The sequence below is a fragment of the Athene cunicularia genome (assembly GCF_003259725.1).
Source record: "Athene cunicularia isolate RWA chromosome 12 unlocalized genomic scaffold, athCun1 chr12_part1, whole genome shotgun sequence".
NCBI lineage: Eukaryota > Metazoa > Chordata > Aves > Strigiformes > Strigidae > Athene > Athene cunicularia.
In genome coordinates, this window is record NW_020799116.1 from 12,683,860 (window position 1) to 12,699,912 (window position 16,053).

General features: G+C 41.1%; 1 protein-coding gene across 3 annotated transcripts in view; it reads left to right on the forward strand.

The window, feature by feature from the left end:
* Positions 1 to 16,053, forward strand: part of GRM7 (glutamate metabotropic receptor 7) — a 206,532-nt gene that overhangs the window by 77,575 nt on the left and 112,904 nt on the right. For all 3 annotated transcript variants that reach the window (XM_026857425.1, XM_026857424.1, XM_026857426.1), the window contains exon 4: positions 10,407 to 10,547. In XM_026857425.1, coding sequence (XP_026713226.1) covers positions 10,407 to 10,547 — 141 coding nt within the window. The remainder of the gene's footprint in view (positions 1 to 10,406; positions 10,548 to 16,053) is intronic.

Below are 16,053 nucleotides of genomic sequence, written 5' to 3' on the forward strand. Positions count from 1 at the left end.
CTCAATGTTTGGTTGGGGGGGGGGGGAGCTGCAAGTGTATAAGTACGGCTCTGTGAGCTTGCATGTAAATTTTAGGATACACAAATATATTTATACGTGCTGTAATTATTCCTGTTGACATGGTAACGCTTCCGCAAGGCGCACGCAAATATGTACAGAGAAAGGGAGAAAATTAACTCTGTACATTGAAGGGATTGAATGCAGTATAAGGAATTACTCTTTGAAACCCAGTGAATTGTGAAGCCTGGAGCTGGGGCTGCCCCTGTGCGCAGCAGGGAAGGAGCAGCCCCTCGAGCCCCTCCTGCGCAGCAGGACCCAGGGACGTCTCGGCCTCCCTCGGTACGTGTCTTGCCTTATTCTCCCACTCCCACTGCAGGAAGGAGGAGGAGGAGGATGAGGATGGGCTTTGATTTCCTTTCATGTTTTGTTTGCTGGGAAGGGATAACAACGCGCCTGAGCATTGATTTGGTTTTTGCAAGTTGTTTTTAAGCGCGTGTGCCGGAACGGCACAGCTGGGGGTGCGCATTGACCACCGCCAGGGTTATTTATGACTTTATGGCTCCGATTTTGGGTCATGTGTCACAGGATTATGGAAAATGACCTGTTGTGTAGTATTGCTGTTGGTCCTGGCCTTGGCTTGTGTGCTGGGTTAGAGTGTGTGTAGGGTGGGTGGTGTGGGTCGGGGTGCTTGGGGAGCTGCGTTGCCTGGCCTCGGCCATCCTCAGCAGCAGTAACCACAGCCTCTCCATGGCCGGCTCTGGCCTTCCCTTTAGCTTATTTTGGCACAATCATTCTGTGTGCTGATTGATCATTTTTTTTAAAAGAAAACAATATTATTACCGATTTTAACCTGTTGAACATCTTTAGGGCTTACTCCAATTGCTGCATTACAGTGGAGAGGGGTTTCTGTATTTTTATCCTCACTTTAAATTATGCAAGCAGATGACTCGCGTTTAAATGCTTTTAAGGATACGCAATGTGCATTTTGTCTGCTGCTGCTATCAAAGGGAAGAAAACTGCTCTCATGTTCTGCATTTAGACCTTCTGTACCTCTCTGATTTTACGGTTCTGCATTATTAAAATGAAACAGGCCATCTGTGGAGCAGCTTCTCCCATTTAGTCAAAAAGGGTGGGAAGGAAGAAGGAGCTTGGAAAACTGATGGAAAGAAGACACCAATGCATACAAAGGGATTTAATGAAATAGTTAATTGCAGATGGAAAAACTGAACAGCTCAGATTTTGGGGGTAAGTATCACTAATCGGAAAGAGCGATCTGCATCCTGACCCATGGGCCCGACTTGCTCTGTGTCCCTGGGTGACACTGACTTTGCTTGAGTTTTACTGCTGCTGGATGAGATTAATGCAGAAGCTGATCTATTTTTCAGTAAAGCAGGAAGCAACAGATAAATTCAAGAAGACGGGGTATGCAAGTGAGAAGGAAAGCAAGCTATTAACTAAGTTGCTTTGTGATAAATATTTTTTTTTAAAAAAAAAAAGCTTTTTTAGTCATCTTCAGGTATGAGGAATAAGAGTACTTCATGGATAAGGTCTTGGCAAGACAAATAGCCCATTTTCAATTACTGGGCAGCAGGAAAGGGTGAATTGCTGGGAGAGACATTCTGCGTCTCGATGTATTTTTAAATCTGTTCTGTTTGGCTTGATTCTGATTATAATCTTTACAGCAGATACAGATCCTCACTCACAAGAGTAGGCTTATGTGAGCAGCATTTCTCCCTTGGCTGGGACTCTGCATATTGCAATTCATAAAAAATTATTCATTCTCACAGCAGGAGTTGTTTGAATAAGAAGTGGAGTATTCATCTGAAAGGAGAGCGCCATATGCATTAAGCAACCTGGGTAACTTATACTGGTGTCAACCTAGAAAGCCCCTTTGTGGCTGAAAATGCAAAAGTCCTACACATTATGAAGTCTACAGTTCTTCAGGGGAAGAGGAGCACAAGCCTTCATCTTCTGCCCTGTAACAGCTCTCGATACTCTGAGGGATGGATTTGGCCTTTTTGTTGTTCCACGAGAAAGTAGTGGGTCCTTCTGGGTGAGAACATCAGCATCCTGCCTGGGGAAGAGGGTGATCCTGATGCCATCCAGAAGACCATGGCACAAGAGAAACCAGGGACGGGGATGAATTCCTTGTTGTGTGTGTCCCCTGCCTGCTGCCACAGGAAAATCTCATCTGCAGCTGAGGCCTCTAGCTGGTATGGCAGTAAAAATAACAAATAGGAGAAATAAATTTAGCGGTTTTCACTGTTTATATTGATATAAATGGGAGTTCTGTGAAAGTAAGAAGTGCCTGGGGGCAATAAAATGTAGAATAATGAATAATAATATACTTCTAATACTAACCTTTCTATTGCAGCGCTGGCCAGACGCCACCTAGGTCATGATCTCGTGCTGTGGCAGCTGTATAATTTTATAAAAGTGGTAACAATGAGACTTAGGCAATATAGATCTATTTCCATGATAGAAGCTTTGTAGCTTGAAATCCCAGATTTGCCCTAAGTATGGCAAACTGAATTTCCTTTGTACATGCTTTGTCATGTATATAAAAAGACAAATGTGACATCAACTAAAATACCCTTCTTCACTGTTATAGGTGGGAACTGTTAAAAAAGAAAACAACTGCAAAGCATTTTTATGGCATGAAGGAACGTAATAAAATCACTTAATATTATGACCTTTTTATTGAGTAAAGAAGGTCAAGAAAATACCTGTACACTATCTTAACAGATCCATAGCAATATATAGTGTGTGGCTTGCACAACAAAATAAGATCTGGAAAAAGACTAGCTGTCTTAAAATGGATCTTATTCCACACCTGATGCTTTTATCTCAGTTTTAATGTTAGTAAATTTAACTATTTTGGCTCGAATGCTAGGAAAATCAGAAAATTATTTCAGTAGCTGCTTTCAACTCACTTGGCATCAGTAATCATTGTAAGTCATGATTTACTAGCTGGGTAAATAAAATTTGTATAACTAGCAATCATTAGTGTGGGCATACTTTGGACAAAATAGAGACGAATAAAAATATCATAAACCGATAAAATCACTACTCATACGAAATTGGGTCAACATGTTGCATTTGCTCACAAGCCACAATGGCTGAGAACAAAAACACTTCAGGTGCATGAGAAATCCAGTAGTAGGTCAACAACTTTGTGTTTTAATTAGGCTTAATCATTTTCCTTATTAAATAACCCCAGAGCCCTTGAAGTCACTGCTGACACGTGAAAAAGATCTTCACAACCTGTGCTAGTGATTTGGTAAACCAGAAGCAACAAAGGTGTCTCTCAAAAAAAAAAAAATCTGTTTTTTTCACGCCAATAGCATGTTTTCATTGTGGCCTTTCGAGGCACCTCCTGAGACACAGGAAACTTCACTTGGCTGTGCTGATTTTAATTTCTTTCTTTTCCTAGGGGACTGCTCTTTTCTGGGGTACCTCCTGCCTTCCTGCACAGCTGTCTTTTCCTCATTGGGGTGTGCCTGACGCCTTCCCCATGATAAATGCCTCCTCTGCGAACTTCCCTTTTTTCTCTCCCTCTGTAATGTAACTGACCATGGTGAACTGCATCGTTAGTCTTGGAGCCTGGTTTATCCTCCAAAGCACGTATAATTCCCTCAGCCATCTCTGCCAGGGAAGCTGAGCATTATGCTTTCAGGCAGAAAATGGGCAACATATAACACCAAGTGGAAGGAGAGATGCAAGATTAATGTTAGAAATAAATCATTTGGGGCTTTTTTTTTTTTTCTTTTTTTGGGTGTCAAAAGCAACCACAAGTCAGCAAGCCTCATTTTCTGGTTGAGAATGGAGCCGCTCTTCTAAGCGTTCCTGGCTCTGTGGCGCTGTGGCATCCTTTGTCCTTAGTGATGCCCTGGACCCGGAGGACTGAGGGGGGTTTCTGAGCACAGACAGCAAGGCTAGAGGGCAGCGAGTGTTCCTGGGGCAGGGATGGATGCTGTGCTGGCACTCACCAGCCGGGTGACTGACCATGAATGGTGCAGAATAAAATGCCCAGATAAAATTTGACATGCAGAGCCTGACTCTAGCCAGCTGGGGACGAGATGCTCCTGCCTTCCCCCAGTAATTTCTAATTTCAATCATTTGAGCACTGCTAATAAGGCCTGTCCTGGTCAAAGGGGGGCTCAGGCTGGCGACACAAGTAGCCCACTGAGCAAAGCAGAGAAACAACCAAACCTGCTCAGGTTTTGGTAGCATCGCAGCCAGGTCACACTCCTCCCTGGACACTCACCTGGACTCCACCAGCCCTCTGTAGTGCTTAGGGTTGGGTTCCTTTCCCCTCCTCCTCCCACCCCCTCCTTTAGTTTCTTAAAGTCTGTTTCATTGCTATGTAGTTAATGTATATATTAATCCTGGGGTGGGGAATAAATGAACCCATTAGGTAGTATCATCTGTGTGCAAGAATAATGATTTAATCAAATCACAGTGATTTAAAGTAATAAGAAATTTATTGTAATTTGTAAAATCTCATAAAATAGCTATCCATATCTCTTAGAGGTATTTGCTGAAGAAAGTAATTTTCGTAATTATGATATATGGGGAACACTGGGAAATCACTAAATCTTGTCTTACAAGTGAAGTACTTGGCCATGTACAAGGGTAAGAAGTGATTATTCCTACTTTCACATTTAAGCATCCAGCTTTTTTGGTTGGGTCATCTAATTCCCTGTGCCCCCGTACCCAAAACTCTTATGTTTAGCACTATGCATGTAAGTTGTCTTAATGGCTTCAGTTGAAAAAAGATTAACCTTAAGCACAGGCTTAAGTCTGTCATTATTACAGTGAATAAGTTTGCCTGTATTTCAACTTTAATGTTTATGAATCATATTAATTCAGAAAAAAGTATCTAAAATTAGTTACGCATTTAAGATGTCCTGCTGACTCAAGCCCTCTGATATAGGTAGAACTGCTTGTATTTGTGGGACAGCTTTGTGGTGCATGGGAGGCATAGAAAGAGTCCTGACTGATAAGAGATTTAAGACAGAATGTACGTTTTGTATATTTTTGAGACAACTGCAACCTGGGTTTTTTTTAAGGAGTTAACAAATTACGGTTCAGTCTGAATCTGGTGAAAAGTTACCTAACGTTGCTAATGTTAATCCTCCCGTGACTTCAGGAGTTCCTTCAATCTACACCAAACTTCAAAGGCAACACACTCTATTTTGCTAATGGGTTACGTATTTTGCTAAAATACTTAACCACGTGTTTTTGTCACCTGTGGTCAACAACAGAACAAATGGTGCAGAAGCTCCTGTTCACGGAGCATTTTTCATTTCCCCCTTAAAAAAAGGAGCTGCCCATCACCATACACCGCTGCCCAGGGGCATGTAGACCTTTTGTCTGATGCTGTGGTTGGTGGCATTTTGCACCACTGTCCTAAGCAAGTGCTGGTGCTCGTGCCTTGGGAGAAGCTCAGGAGAGTTGGACTGCTGTGGTCATGGCTGTTAAATAAACTCATGTACTATGAATCCTTGTGCATTAGCTCCCAGTATTTGCATGGGATCTTTGCACAGATCCATCATAATCTCAGGGCTGGTGTTCAGAATACAGTAATATAGAATGTAGCTATTTTACATGTGGTTCTATAATAGGAATTTAAAACATGAAACTCATCATACGATTGCTAATATTTAATTAAAGTTCGCTGACAAGGTTGGTTGCATGGTAGCAGTAATACTAGTCAAAGATCAGCATTTGCTGAGAACTGAGTATTTGGGGTTTGCTTTACTTATTAGCCACACATCTGATACAAAGCTTAAAAATAGAAAGATCTTTAAATTGATCCTATTTTTATCTTAATTGAAAAACTTTTTTCCTTTAGTTTTTTTTTTTTTTTTTTTTAAGGAAAAAAAAAAAAAAAAAGTGGCCTTAAAGTACATTGAGCACAATCACCCTTCTGAAAATAACGGTGGGGAAAAAAATGAAATGGTAGTGATTTGTTGGCTCAAATCACAGAGCAACAAGCGTTGTGTGTCTTCAGCCATTTCAGACAAACATAATAACTTCTCTGACAGTATTCTCAGGAATGATATAGGGAAAACCAGAAAAAAAACCCTACATTCTAGGAGCAGTGAGATTCCACTGAGCATTCTTTACTAACTTTTAAATTGGATGAAAATCACATCCACTGTGAACTGGCACAGTTCAGCGCGTTCAGTGGAGGTTTGCACCAGATGATATAAAACATTCTAGGTCTTATTCTGTGGTGTATTGAGCCCCAGCTGTGCACCTGTGCCAGCGCTTTGTGTAAAACTTGCAAATATTTATTAAAAAAAAAAAAAAAAAAGGTGGTGCCTGTGAGTTCACTCCTGGTCTTGCACATACAGGGTGTTGTAGGACTCTTTCAGTCCTGGCTATGGCGCACTCTTTAGTCTCAAGTGTGTTGGGAAGGAAGGCAGTTTGCAGGGGTGATGCCTTCTAGAGGTCTTCTCCGGGATATTGGCTGTGTTGGAGCAGTAGTGCTGCGATCTGCAACACAGCCAGAAACAGCAAGTGAGCACAGGGTACTTCCATCCAGTAAGGTATTAATAGAAATTTGGCCTGCTACTTAACTCTGTCCCTTGTCAGTCAGTCACTTGCCTGCTTGTCTTGATCAATAGAAAATAATGATCAAAAAATGTACGCTCTTTAATAGGGATCTATACTCCTTCTTGAGGATGCAGAGGGATCATTTAAAAAATCAATGAGAATGTTATTATTTGTTATTAAATCTGTAAAGGTTTAGAGTAATTCTCATAGAATTCTATTACGTTTTATCAAGACTTATTGATTTGATTTTATTAAGTTATAGAGCACTTTCCCCAGAGGTCAGTTAGTTTGGCATATTGGCAAGGTATACTGATTCTCTTTGAGCCATACATATATTGTAGATCTTATGACTGACTATCCCATTTGAAATGCTCTTTTAATTTTGAGTAAGACCGATACACACAGTTTTACAGGAAAACAGGTTTAACTTGTATGTACATAAAATCTGAGACTGTTTTCTAAATTTTCTCTGACCCATCCACATGTATATTTTCCTTAGGAAATTTCATCCCAGAAGTGCAGAAATTGTGCTGTCCTCTCTAGAGACCATGCACAAAAATGTTCATAAGTCACTAATTTATCGTTGATTGAGTCGACTACATGCGGCAGGAGAGTTTTACTGAAGGATTTCCCTAAAACATGGGAAACCCCAGGTTACATCCCTGCCTTAGCATAAATCCCTCAGGAGGAGGGAGGAGGTCTGTGCCGTCATGGGTCGGCTCGTTCCCTGCAACTTCAGGCAGTTTTGATCTGTCAAGTTTTCATTTCAAGATGCAAAACCAGGCTGAGGGCTGGACAGGCCATACTGTGTGTATGGAGATGACTGAAATATTCAGTAGTACTTAAATATACCTCTGAGGCTTGTTGCTTAGGGTTCGTCATCACTCTCAAGCACCCTGATGGATTTGTTGCACATATTTTCAAGTGAGACTGAAAGTAAAATTTTAATTTGCTTTCAGCCTGTTTCTGGAAGACCCCAGTGCTCTTATTTCTGACTTGATTTTTGGAGATGATAATATACATTGTGTCTTAGGAGCAATGGGCTTTGGATGCGAGTCATGAACAGTAGACTCAGAATTAGGAAAATATATATTATAGTTGGGTCAATAGTACACAAAGGTAATGCGAGGAGACAGATTGACCTTACTCCTAATCTTCTTTATTATTTGAAAACATCTGTTTACATGCTGTCTATTTTTATTCCATAGTGGATGGATTACTATGGTAATTTAACAATGCCATATGTTTTTCCTCTGACTTAATTTCATCGTGTGCAGTGCCAGATTGTGTCAATTTACCCACCTATTTCAGTGAGAGAAATTCTTGGCTGTGGTGCGAGGAACTTTTTTTTTTTTTTCTCTTTCAATGGAATATGTGTTTACTGTTATTTCTGTCTGCAAAACCAAAAGGAACCATGTGATCATGCAATATAGAAAGATGGCTTAGTATCTATAAGAACTTGCTGCTTCTGTGTTTCCACCCTCTTCTGCAATGCTAGTACAGGCTGTAAAGCTAAATAAAAGAACAAAATAGATATTCTGAGACTTGCATCTTCAATGGACTTGCACTTTTGGGATGGCAGATAATTTACCTCTGAGCTTCCCAGTAAGGAACCAGCATTTTCAAATCCTCTTTAAGATTGATCTGCTGTATCCAGGTTTCACGTTTCCGTAGTTTGAATACACAGCAGCATTCTTAGTAAAATAAAAAATTATTTTTCAACCTGAACTTGAACTGTCTCCATAAGCAAAGCACGTTGTAGGCTAAAGACAGATAACTAGAAGGATTTAGGAAAACTACTCAGTGCTACTAATAGTGGTGAACATCCTGCTGTTTGAATATCGTCGTGAAAAGACTGATATAACCTTCTGAAGAGAATGGGCCCAGCTGCCTTACTTCAGAGGGACTCTCAGATTGGGGAAAGCCTCTAAAACTAAGCAGGGATTTCAACTTCTGCGAGTCTGTAACCTGGGTAAAGGGCTGGAACAACGACTGCTTGTTTTGTGGCACCTCTGATGCAGAGGTAATAAATCTTTCCGGTGTTATACACCAGGAACACTTGGCTGTGTCACACCACGCACGCTTCCTTCCAAATAGATGAGAGAATACACCTCCTGTAGACTGAAAAAAAAAAAAAAAAAGACAAAAGACTGCATATGAGCGCATAGACATGCACTAATACATACTGTCCTCATAAATATCCTTTGTTTGCCAAGCAAAACCAAAAGTATACTGGGACAGTAGTACTACCCTGACGCTGTTGTGGGCGGGTGCTGGTCTCTGCTGCTCTCATGCTCCTGAGGACCTGCTAGTGTCTGCGGGAGCAGCTTCCCCCCCGGCTGGGACAGGTGCTGCCTCGAGTCCCATCACACTGTGCTGGTACTTGGGATACATGGCTATTGATTTGCAATTATTTGTATGCACAAAGGTTTCTTCAGGCTCTATATAGTCATCTCAGCTTTGAAAGAGAATAACGGAGAGTGCTTAAATACGGCCAAGTTGAAGCAGCAGTGCCCAGAGCAGGTAGTGACGTGATGTTTCTTTTGGTCTAAAGTTACCATTGCTTATTGGGAAAGTGTTTGATCTCTGTATTGTATTGTGAGAAAAATCCTTTGAAATGAGCGTGATCTTTGAAGGGGTGTTGTCTGAACTGGTAAAGGATATTTGGCTAGATTTTAAACTACAGAATCTGAAAACTTCATAGGGAAAATCCCTACAATATGGCAGGTCTAATTTATGATCAGAATTTAATAAACTCTGTAATTTTGTAGTAGAGTTCTGATATTTTTTTATTTGTCCTTCTGGTTTGTAAGCCTTTAGATATACCTTTTCTTTAATCGCTATACACACATGTGTGCGTTTGCATATAAACATGTGTGTATAAACAGTGATATACGTTTCTGAGAAAAAAAAATTAAAGTCAAAGCAAAATATATTTATTTTCTGGCAAGTTGGTGAGGTGCTACAGAGAGATAGAACATGTTTGAGACGTATGCAAACTACTAACTAGTTGCTGCTGCACAGCTATTCAATAGTTGTTATTTGGTTTCTTTCAGTGAATAGAGAATTATGTATTTTCAAAAAAATAAGACTCAGGTTTCAGGTATCTGCCCTTCAACTGAGCTGTCATAAAATTATTTTTTTTTCCCCCATTATTTTAATACTGGAGTCATATGCCATTTTTGCTCTTGCAGTGCTGTTTGTGGCTCTGTGGCTTCAGTAACAAAGTGAATCTCACATGTTTAAGGAAGAAAACCTTCCCCCTGCCCCCTGCTTCAAGATAACTCATCCCAGCATCTGATAAATCACAGTGATTCACAGTTACCCCTGAGAAGTATTGCTCTCTGAGTTTATCTGTACCTCTGTGGAAGGAAATTAAGGGAAAAATGCATGCTACCAAAACAATAATGTGTACCGATAATGGCCAGTTTAGATGAAACTGCTTTCTCTGGAGGTCTGGAGAGGTTAATTACAAAATTAGTTGTATTGAGCTCAGCCTAATACCAGATGCACCATATAATTTATTTTCATTCCTTACTGGTATATATCTAATCCACGCTTTTTGCTTATAACTCTTTCTTGTACTAATCTCTATTTTACTTATATCTTACCTAGCTTTCCACCTCGCAGTTAGAAGCAGAGCAATTTACTTGCAGGATGCAGCTGATTAGATAACGTGTGCAACAAACTTCCTTTCTATCCACGGCCATCTCGTGTGGGTAAAGATGTGAACGTGTGCTGGATATGGAAGAAGAGCTCAACAGCCGAGTTGTTTTTCAGGCTGTGGTACTTCCTGTGCAGTACGAGCTAGACTTCAGCTTTCTACCTGTCTCCTTCTCCAGGGTTTGATGCCTATTTTACCTCCCGCACCCTGGAGAACAACAGAAGGAACGTGTGGTTTGCCGAGTACTGGGAGGAGAACTTCAACTGCAAGTTGACCATCAGTGGGTCAAAGAAGGAAGACACAGACCGCAAATGCACAGGTAACTGTATTCACATCACCCTCCTCGTGCTGCTGGACATGGGCTGCAGTGGAATGTCTGCACAGCTGTTGTAAGAAAGATTGTCTGGAGACAGATTGAAAAAATAAATTGAATTTGTGTAGGTTGTAGAGAAAATAGAACAGCAGCATCAGCCTTATGGGACAAGAGAAGTAGATGGAAAGAGTCAAAAAACCCCTATTCTTTTATTTCTTCCTTTTTCTGGCTGTCTATCCAGCAGGAAAATCAATATTGTCCATGAGACCCGGAAGTGCTTTTGTTGAGTACAGGATGGCTTGTGGGTTTTTTGTTAGTTTACTTTAGATGCAGAATATTTCCACAACTTGTGCCTTGTCACCCATCTGCAAATCACAAATTGGCCACCTACTGTGTCAAAGCACCGTCTGCTTGCGGTCATATACCAACCATGTGCATTTGAACTTAACTTTTGAAGGAAATGCACCTGTGGGAAAGTGCTAGCACAGAGTGAAATGTTTTCATTTTACATAGCATAAAGGTGTTGACTGGATTTTTTTTTTTTCACACTAATGTTATTTAAGAAGTTGGGGTTAAATACGTTTTTGAAGCCTCAACCCGGTTAACAGAAAATGCACTGTCTGTATTTGTGATTGTGAGCCTTCGTTGTGTCTTGTTTCACCTCTGTGATCTTCGACACATTCACTCCTCTTTTCCGAGGTACTCCTCACCATTTGAAAGAGCACATTTTCCTGTTTCTGATCACATGAAGATTCAAGGAACTTAATTCATGATGCCCAAGTAACAGTAGGGGGGCAATTTCATTTTTAAGTGAGTTATGCACTTCCCAGCACAACTGTCTTAATGAAAGGAAATGATGGGTGACGTGTTCTTGGAGTTACTCAGACCTGACCAAGTGCTACCAGATGATCCATAGGGACAACAGCAGCTTTGCCAATTTAATGATCTTGTGCTGAATTAAGGTATTAGGTTGAGGGTATTTGTCTGGAAAAGTATTTCTAAAACTCAAAGATGTAGGGAGTCTGCTCTCAAACTGCCAGGTCCCTGGTGAGCCTGTGTTTGTGGCATGAACATCTATAGCGTGGGGCTGGGGCATTTGCTCAAGGCATGAAGTGCCATTGATAAGCTTCAACCAAAATGTATCTCCTGTGACACAGACGGTAAAGACAGTAACACCATCTGATGTCTGCCTCACCCTTGCCTCCCTTTGCCTTTCCTTCCCTCTCCTTTTAATTTTTCATAGCAGCAGTTTAAATGTGCAATGTTGAATAATTGCCTTGAATTTTGATCAAAGGAAATTAGTTCATAGGAGGATGTGTTTTACTGTGATTGAAAATTGATGAACACTTTCCATATTTCATATCATCTGCTTTTGGTTTCAATTCATGGATAGGAGTAGGAGTGTTGTGCGTAGAAACAGTGCAGTTAGGGCTGGGAATACACTGCTGTTAAATTTGGCATTTGGAATCTCCCCCAAAGTCTGGAATTTGCCTAAAAATTGCTAAAAGATCTTTAGGATAATTTCTCAAAGTGTCTTATCCCCCGTATTGTTTACGCCGTTATTTTATTACAATTCCTCACAGCCTGTGCTTTGTGATGTGAAAATAAAAATGGCGTTCTGCTTTCCCTCGGCATAGACTCCGCAGAAACATTTGTTTTTGACGGCTAACTTACCCTATTGAGCTGAAATGCCGCATTATAGCTCGATATTGTACCAAATGACATGCCCTGACATCTTCCTTCCCTCTTCTACAAACTGAAGTAAATTGTGCATCAGAAAAAGCATTAGCTTTGAATTATATTGCTAGTATGAGAGTCGTAATGTCCCACTGATGTAATAATATTATGAATGATCATCATCATTATTTTAAAATTTGATTGGTAATTTGTAATGCAGTGAGGCACTATGCCACAGGCCATCGGTTTCTGACAGCACCAGCGTTCCTGAGCGCTGACATGAGGAGCGGAAGGCTCATGCTCCAAGCCAAAATGCTTGCACAATGCATCTTGTGTGGCCACAGCCTGCGAGCAAGAGGAAGAGCTTCCCCAGGAAAGCACCCTGTGGCCAGCTTACCTTCTTATATCGCAACTTTGTGAAATATTTCTATGTGCAGAACTTCTACATTAACATCATTTCTGTTTATTTAAGCATGAAAAATTTTCCCTGATTTGGATGGAGAAGATGTAGAATGAGAAAATGAAAATTCATTTAGCCCACCCCACCTTATTTCTAGATAAGTTTAAATACAACACATCACTGTAATTAATAACGCTGTTTCTAGCGATTGACTTATTCTGGCATGGCTCAGGGCATGATCTGGTGCTGTGAAGTTTTCCTGCGGCCAAGGACACCTATACTGTTGTGTAGATAATTTCTGCTGGGATGCAGGCCATTCCGAAGCGGTGTGTACGCACATGGCAGTAACAGCGGAGCCTCTTGCTTCTCCCCAGTGAAGAGCAGGGTTGTTTCCTTATGCGAAAGTGTCACCTCCCTCCAGCACTGCCTCTGTGCTTGCCCAGGCCCTGGAGTTGCTGCCTCTACCTTGAGGGACACTGTGGTTTGCTTCTGAGGACACTTCATCAAACTACGTGGAGAATGTAGTGTAATCACTGAAATGGCATGGTAGTAACAAGCATTGGTTGGACAGTTCATTGGTTTAGGTTTTGCTGCTTACATTTAAGAACATTAGAGAGATTCACTTCAGTCATTACAGGCCACATCAGGTTAATGTAGGAATATTTTGGAAAAAAAGTAATTTGCAGTACAGTGCATTGTGGTAAAAATGTCCTTCTATAGGAGAGGATTAACAGAAGGAAATGACTGCCTTTGCGGATGAGAACACTACTGTAGTTCATGGCTGTGGTTCTGCAAAGGGAGCCATGCTGAATGACCTGCCTGCACCACGGTATGTGCAGAGATGGGGTCTGGGCTTTGACTGGGAGCTCAACTGAAGATACTTCACTGCACAAAACCACATTGTGCCACTACTGCCAGTACTGTGAGATTTAGGTGATAAAACAAATTTTCTGTGTATATATTGCCATGAAGCAGGTTGTTCATAAGTTTCAAAATGGTTATTGAAATCAAATGCTGCGTATTTAAAAGCGTTGCAGTGTAGCGCTCTCAAGAGCACCAGTGTGGTCATCCCGTGGGTGCTCCTGGTTCCAGCAGTAACATCACCCATACTCACTGGCAGCAGCAGGAGCTGTACACCAAAGGGAGAGGCAAACGCTTTGAATACTCAAAGGCATCCGCTATACCAGGAGCATTTTTAATGACCCGCCTCCTTGGCAGGTAATGCTAACTGGAAAGGAAATTACAACACTTGGCTGTTTTTGCTTATTAAACATAGCTTTTAATTCAGATAGCTTGACACTCAGGGAGACTTAATGAAGTGATATAAGGGTGATGTCACCTTGGATGCCATTTATCAGAATGTAGATTACTCAGAAAGCTTTTCTAATTATCTGCAAGTGTAATCAGTCTGAAGGTACAGCCCAGATGACGGCTCAGACAATGACTTCCTCTAAAGAAAATGCTGGGAGAAAGCTTCCTGCAAGATGAAGTGACAGAAACTTAGCAAAAGGGTCTGTAAAAGAGGGACCACTGTGCTTAGAATTTAAATTGGAGCAAGAGAAACTGCCTCAAAGGGACCCGGTCCTGGGCAGTGTGCAGGCAGGAGCAGTCTCAAGAACATCTTGTGCAGCCTTTTGAGCATACACATGCCACATTACATGGGGGGCAAACTCCTAAACCTGCCCATCCCAGGACATCTCGGAGTCCTGGCCTCTGCTGGGTCCCTAGGGACGGCTGGAGGAAGAGGAGGGGGCACAGTGGAGGGCGGATGCTCTGAGGGAGCTCGCCCCATCATCACGATTTTGCTGGGCAAAGATTTGGTGTCTTAGGTCAAATCTCTTTTAAAACGTGAGGAGCATCAATCAGGAAAGGCTGTTCTAAGGACTGAGTTTATCTCATCTGAAAATGTTACAAGGTAGGATTAAAAGTCAGTGAAGGACAGAAGTGTCCTGGGTTAAAACAATAAAATAATAATAGAAAAGGCAGTAATGTGTGTGTGTGTGTGTGTGTGTGTGTGTATACACATATCCTTGCTTCTAGAGCTGGGGAGAGAATAGTTCACGCTCTAATGTGCATCAGAGACTTGAGAAAAGACTGGGGAATGCCTTGCATCTTGGTGTGCTTTGGATACAACTGCTGTTTAGGGAAGGAAGAAAAGGTCAGATTTCCATTTAATACAGAAAATTTTAAAGTAGCAAAGGAATAGTTATCCTCTATGTTTATGCTTTGCAATAAAGTTGTGCAGCGTGTGCCATATGTCTGTCGGAATTTCCTGTAATTGCATTTTGTATGAGGGGATTTAGCCTGGTGTCTGAGAAATATATCGTGTATCCAAAATGCTGGAAGCCCAAGTCTGGATACCAGGATTTGGCATGTCACCCCAAATGTGACACTGTTCTGTGTTTCCTGAGCATTGAAAAGGAGGGATGGGGGATACAGCCCAGATAATTTCAGCAAACCACTTAATTATCTGTGGTTTGCTTTAAAATGATACCAGTAGCTAGGATTCTTCTTCCTTTTTTTTTTTTTTTTTTTAGCAGCAGTCAAGATGGCTTGTACTGTGGAGCCATATGTTAGGGAAAGAAAAATAATGAGAAACAAAAGATGTAGTGAATAGCAGAACCCGAGGATATCAGAATATTATTTATAATTTGACTACAAAAGTGATCTAGTGCATTAATAGATTAGCAAAGTGCAATTTACTTTGGAAAGAAAAATAGTTTTCAAAATGCTATCAAAATTCCTCATCTCTGGAGAAAATAAATTATCTGAGATGTTTCTAGCAACTTAATGGCAGATGGCCAATATCTAAAGCATCTTTTTAAACAAATGCCAGGAGCCATGGTGTGCGTGATTCACTTTTTATGAGAACAGCTTTATGGTATTCATTAGGATGAATATCTATTGGACTTGAGGATGTCAGAAGACCTTAACTGTTCACAGTGTCATATAAATCATGTCAGGAAGAGGGGCTAAATTTAGACTGACTCCCACTGACGGTGTTGAGAGCTGTGAGTGCAGGAGGTGTTCCATCTCCAGCGCTGCTCAAGGTTCGGGATGGCAGGTTTATACAAACAAGCATTTGCTGTTGCAGGATGCAAGGGTGAAACCAGAGCTCCCTTAGAAAGCAGCTAAGACTGGAGGTCCAGGCTTTGTTGCTATCCCTCTTACTATTTTTTTGTTTACAGAGCAAGTTTAAAAAACATCAGCAGTACTTTTACTATTTTATTTTTTTTTTTTAAAATCTTGGCCAATGGTTTTAGATCATTCTACCTGACTAGGTCCTTTTGCTAATGCCCACTGTAATCATCTACAAGAAGTTAGGCATTAGTCCTAAACTGTAGTCTAGTCCTAAACAGTGGTTAGTCAAGGTGCTGAAATACAGAAGTACTTACAGTAAGACTGGTTGTCATGAATCCTGTATACAAATTGTAA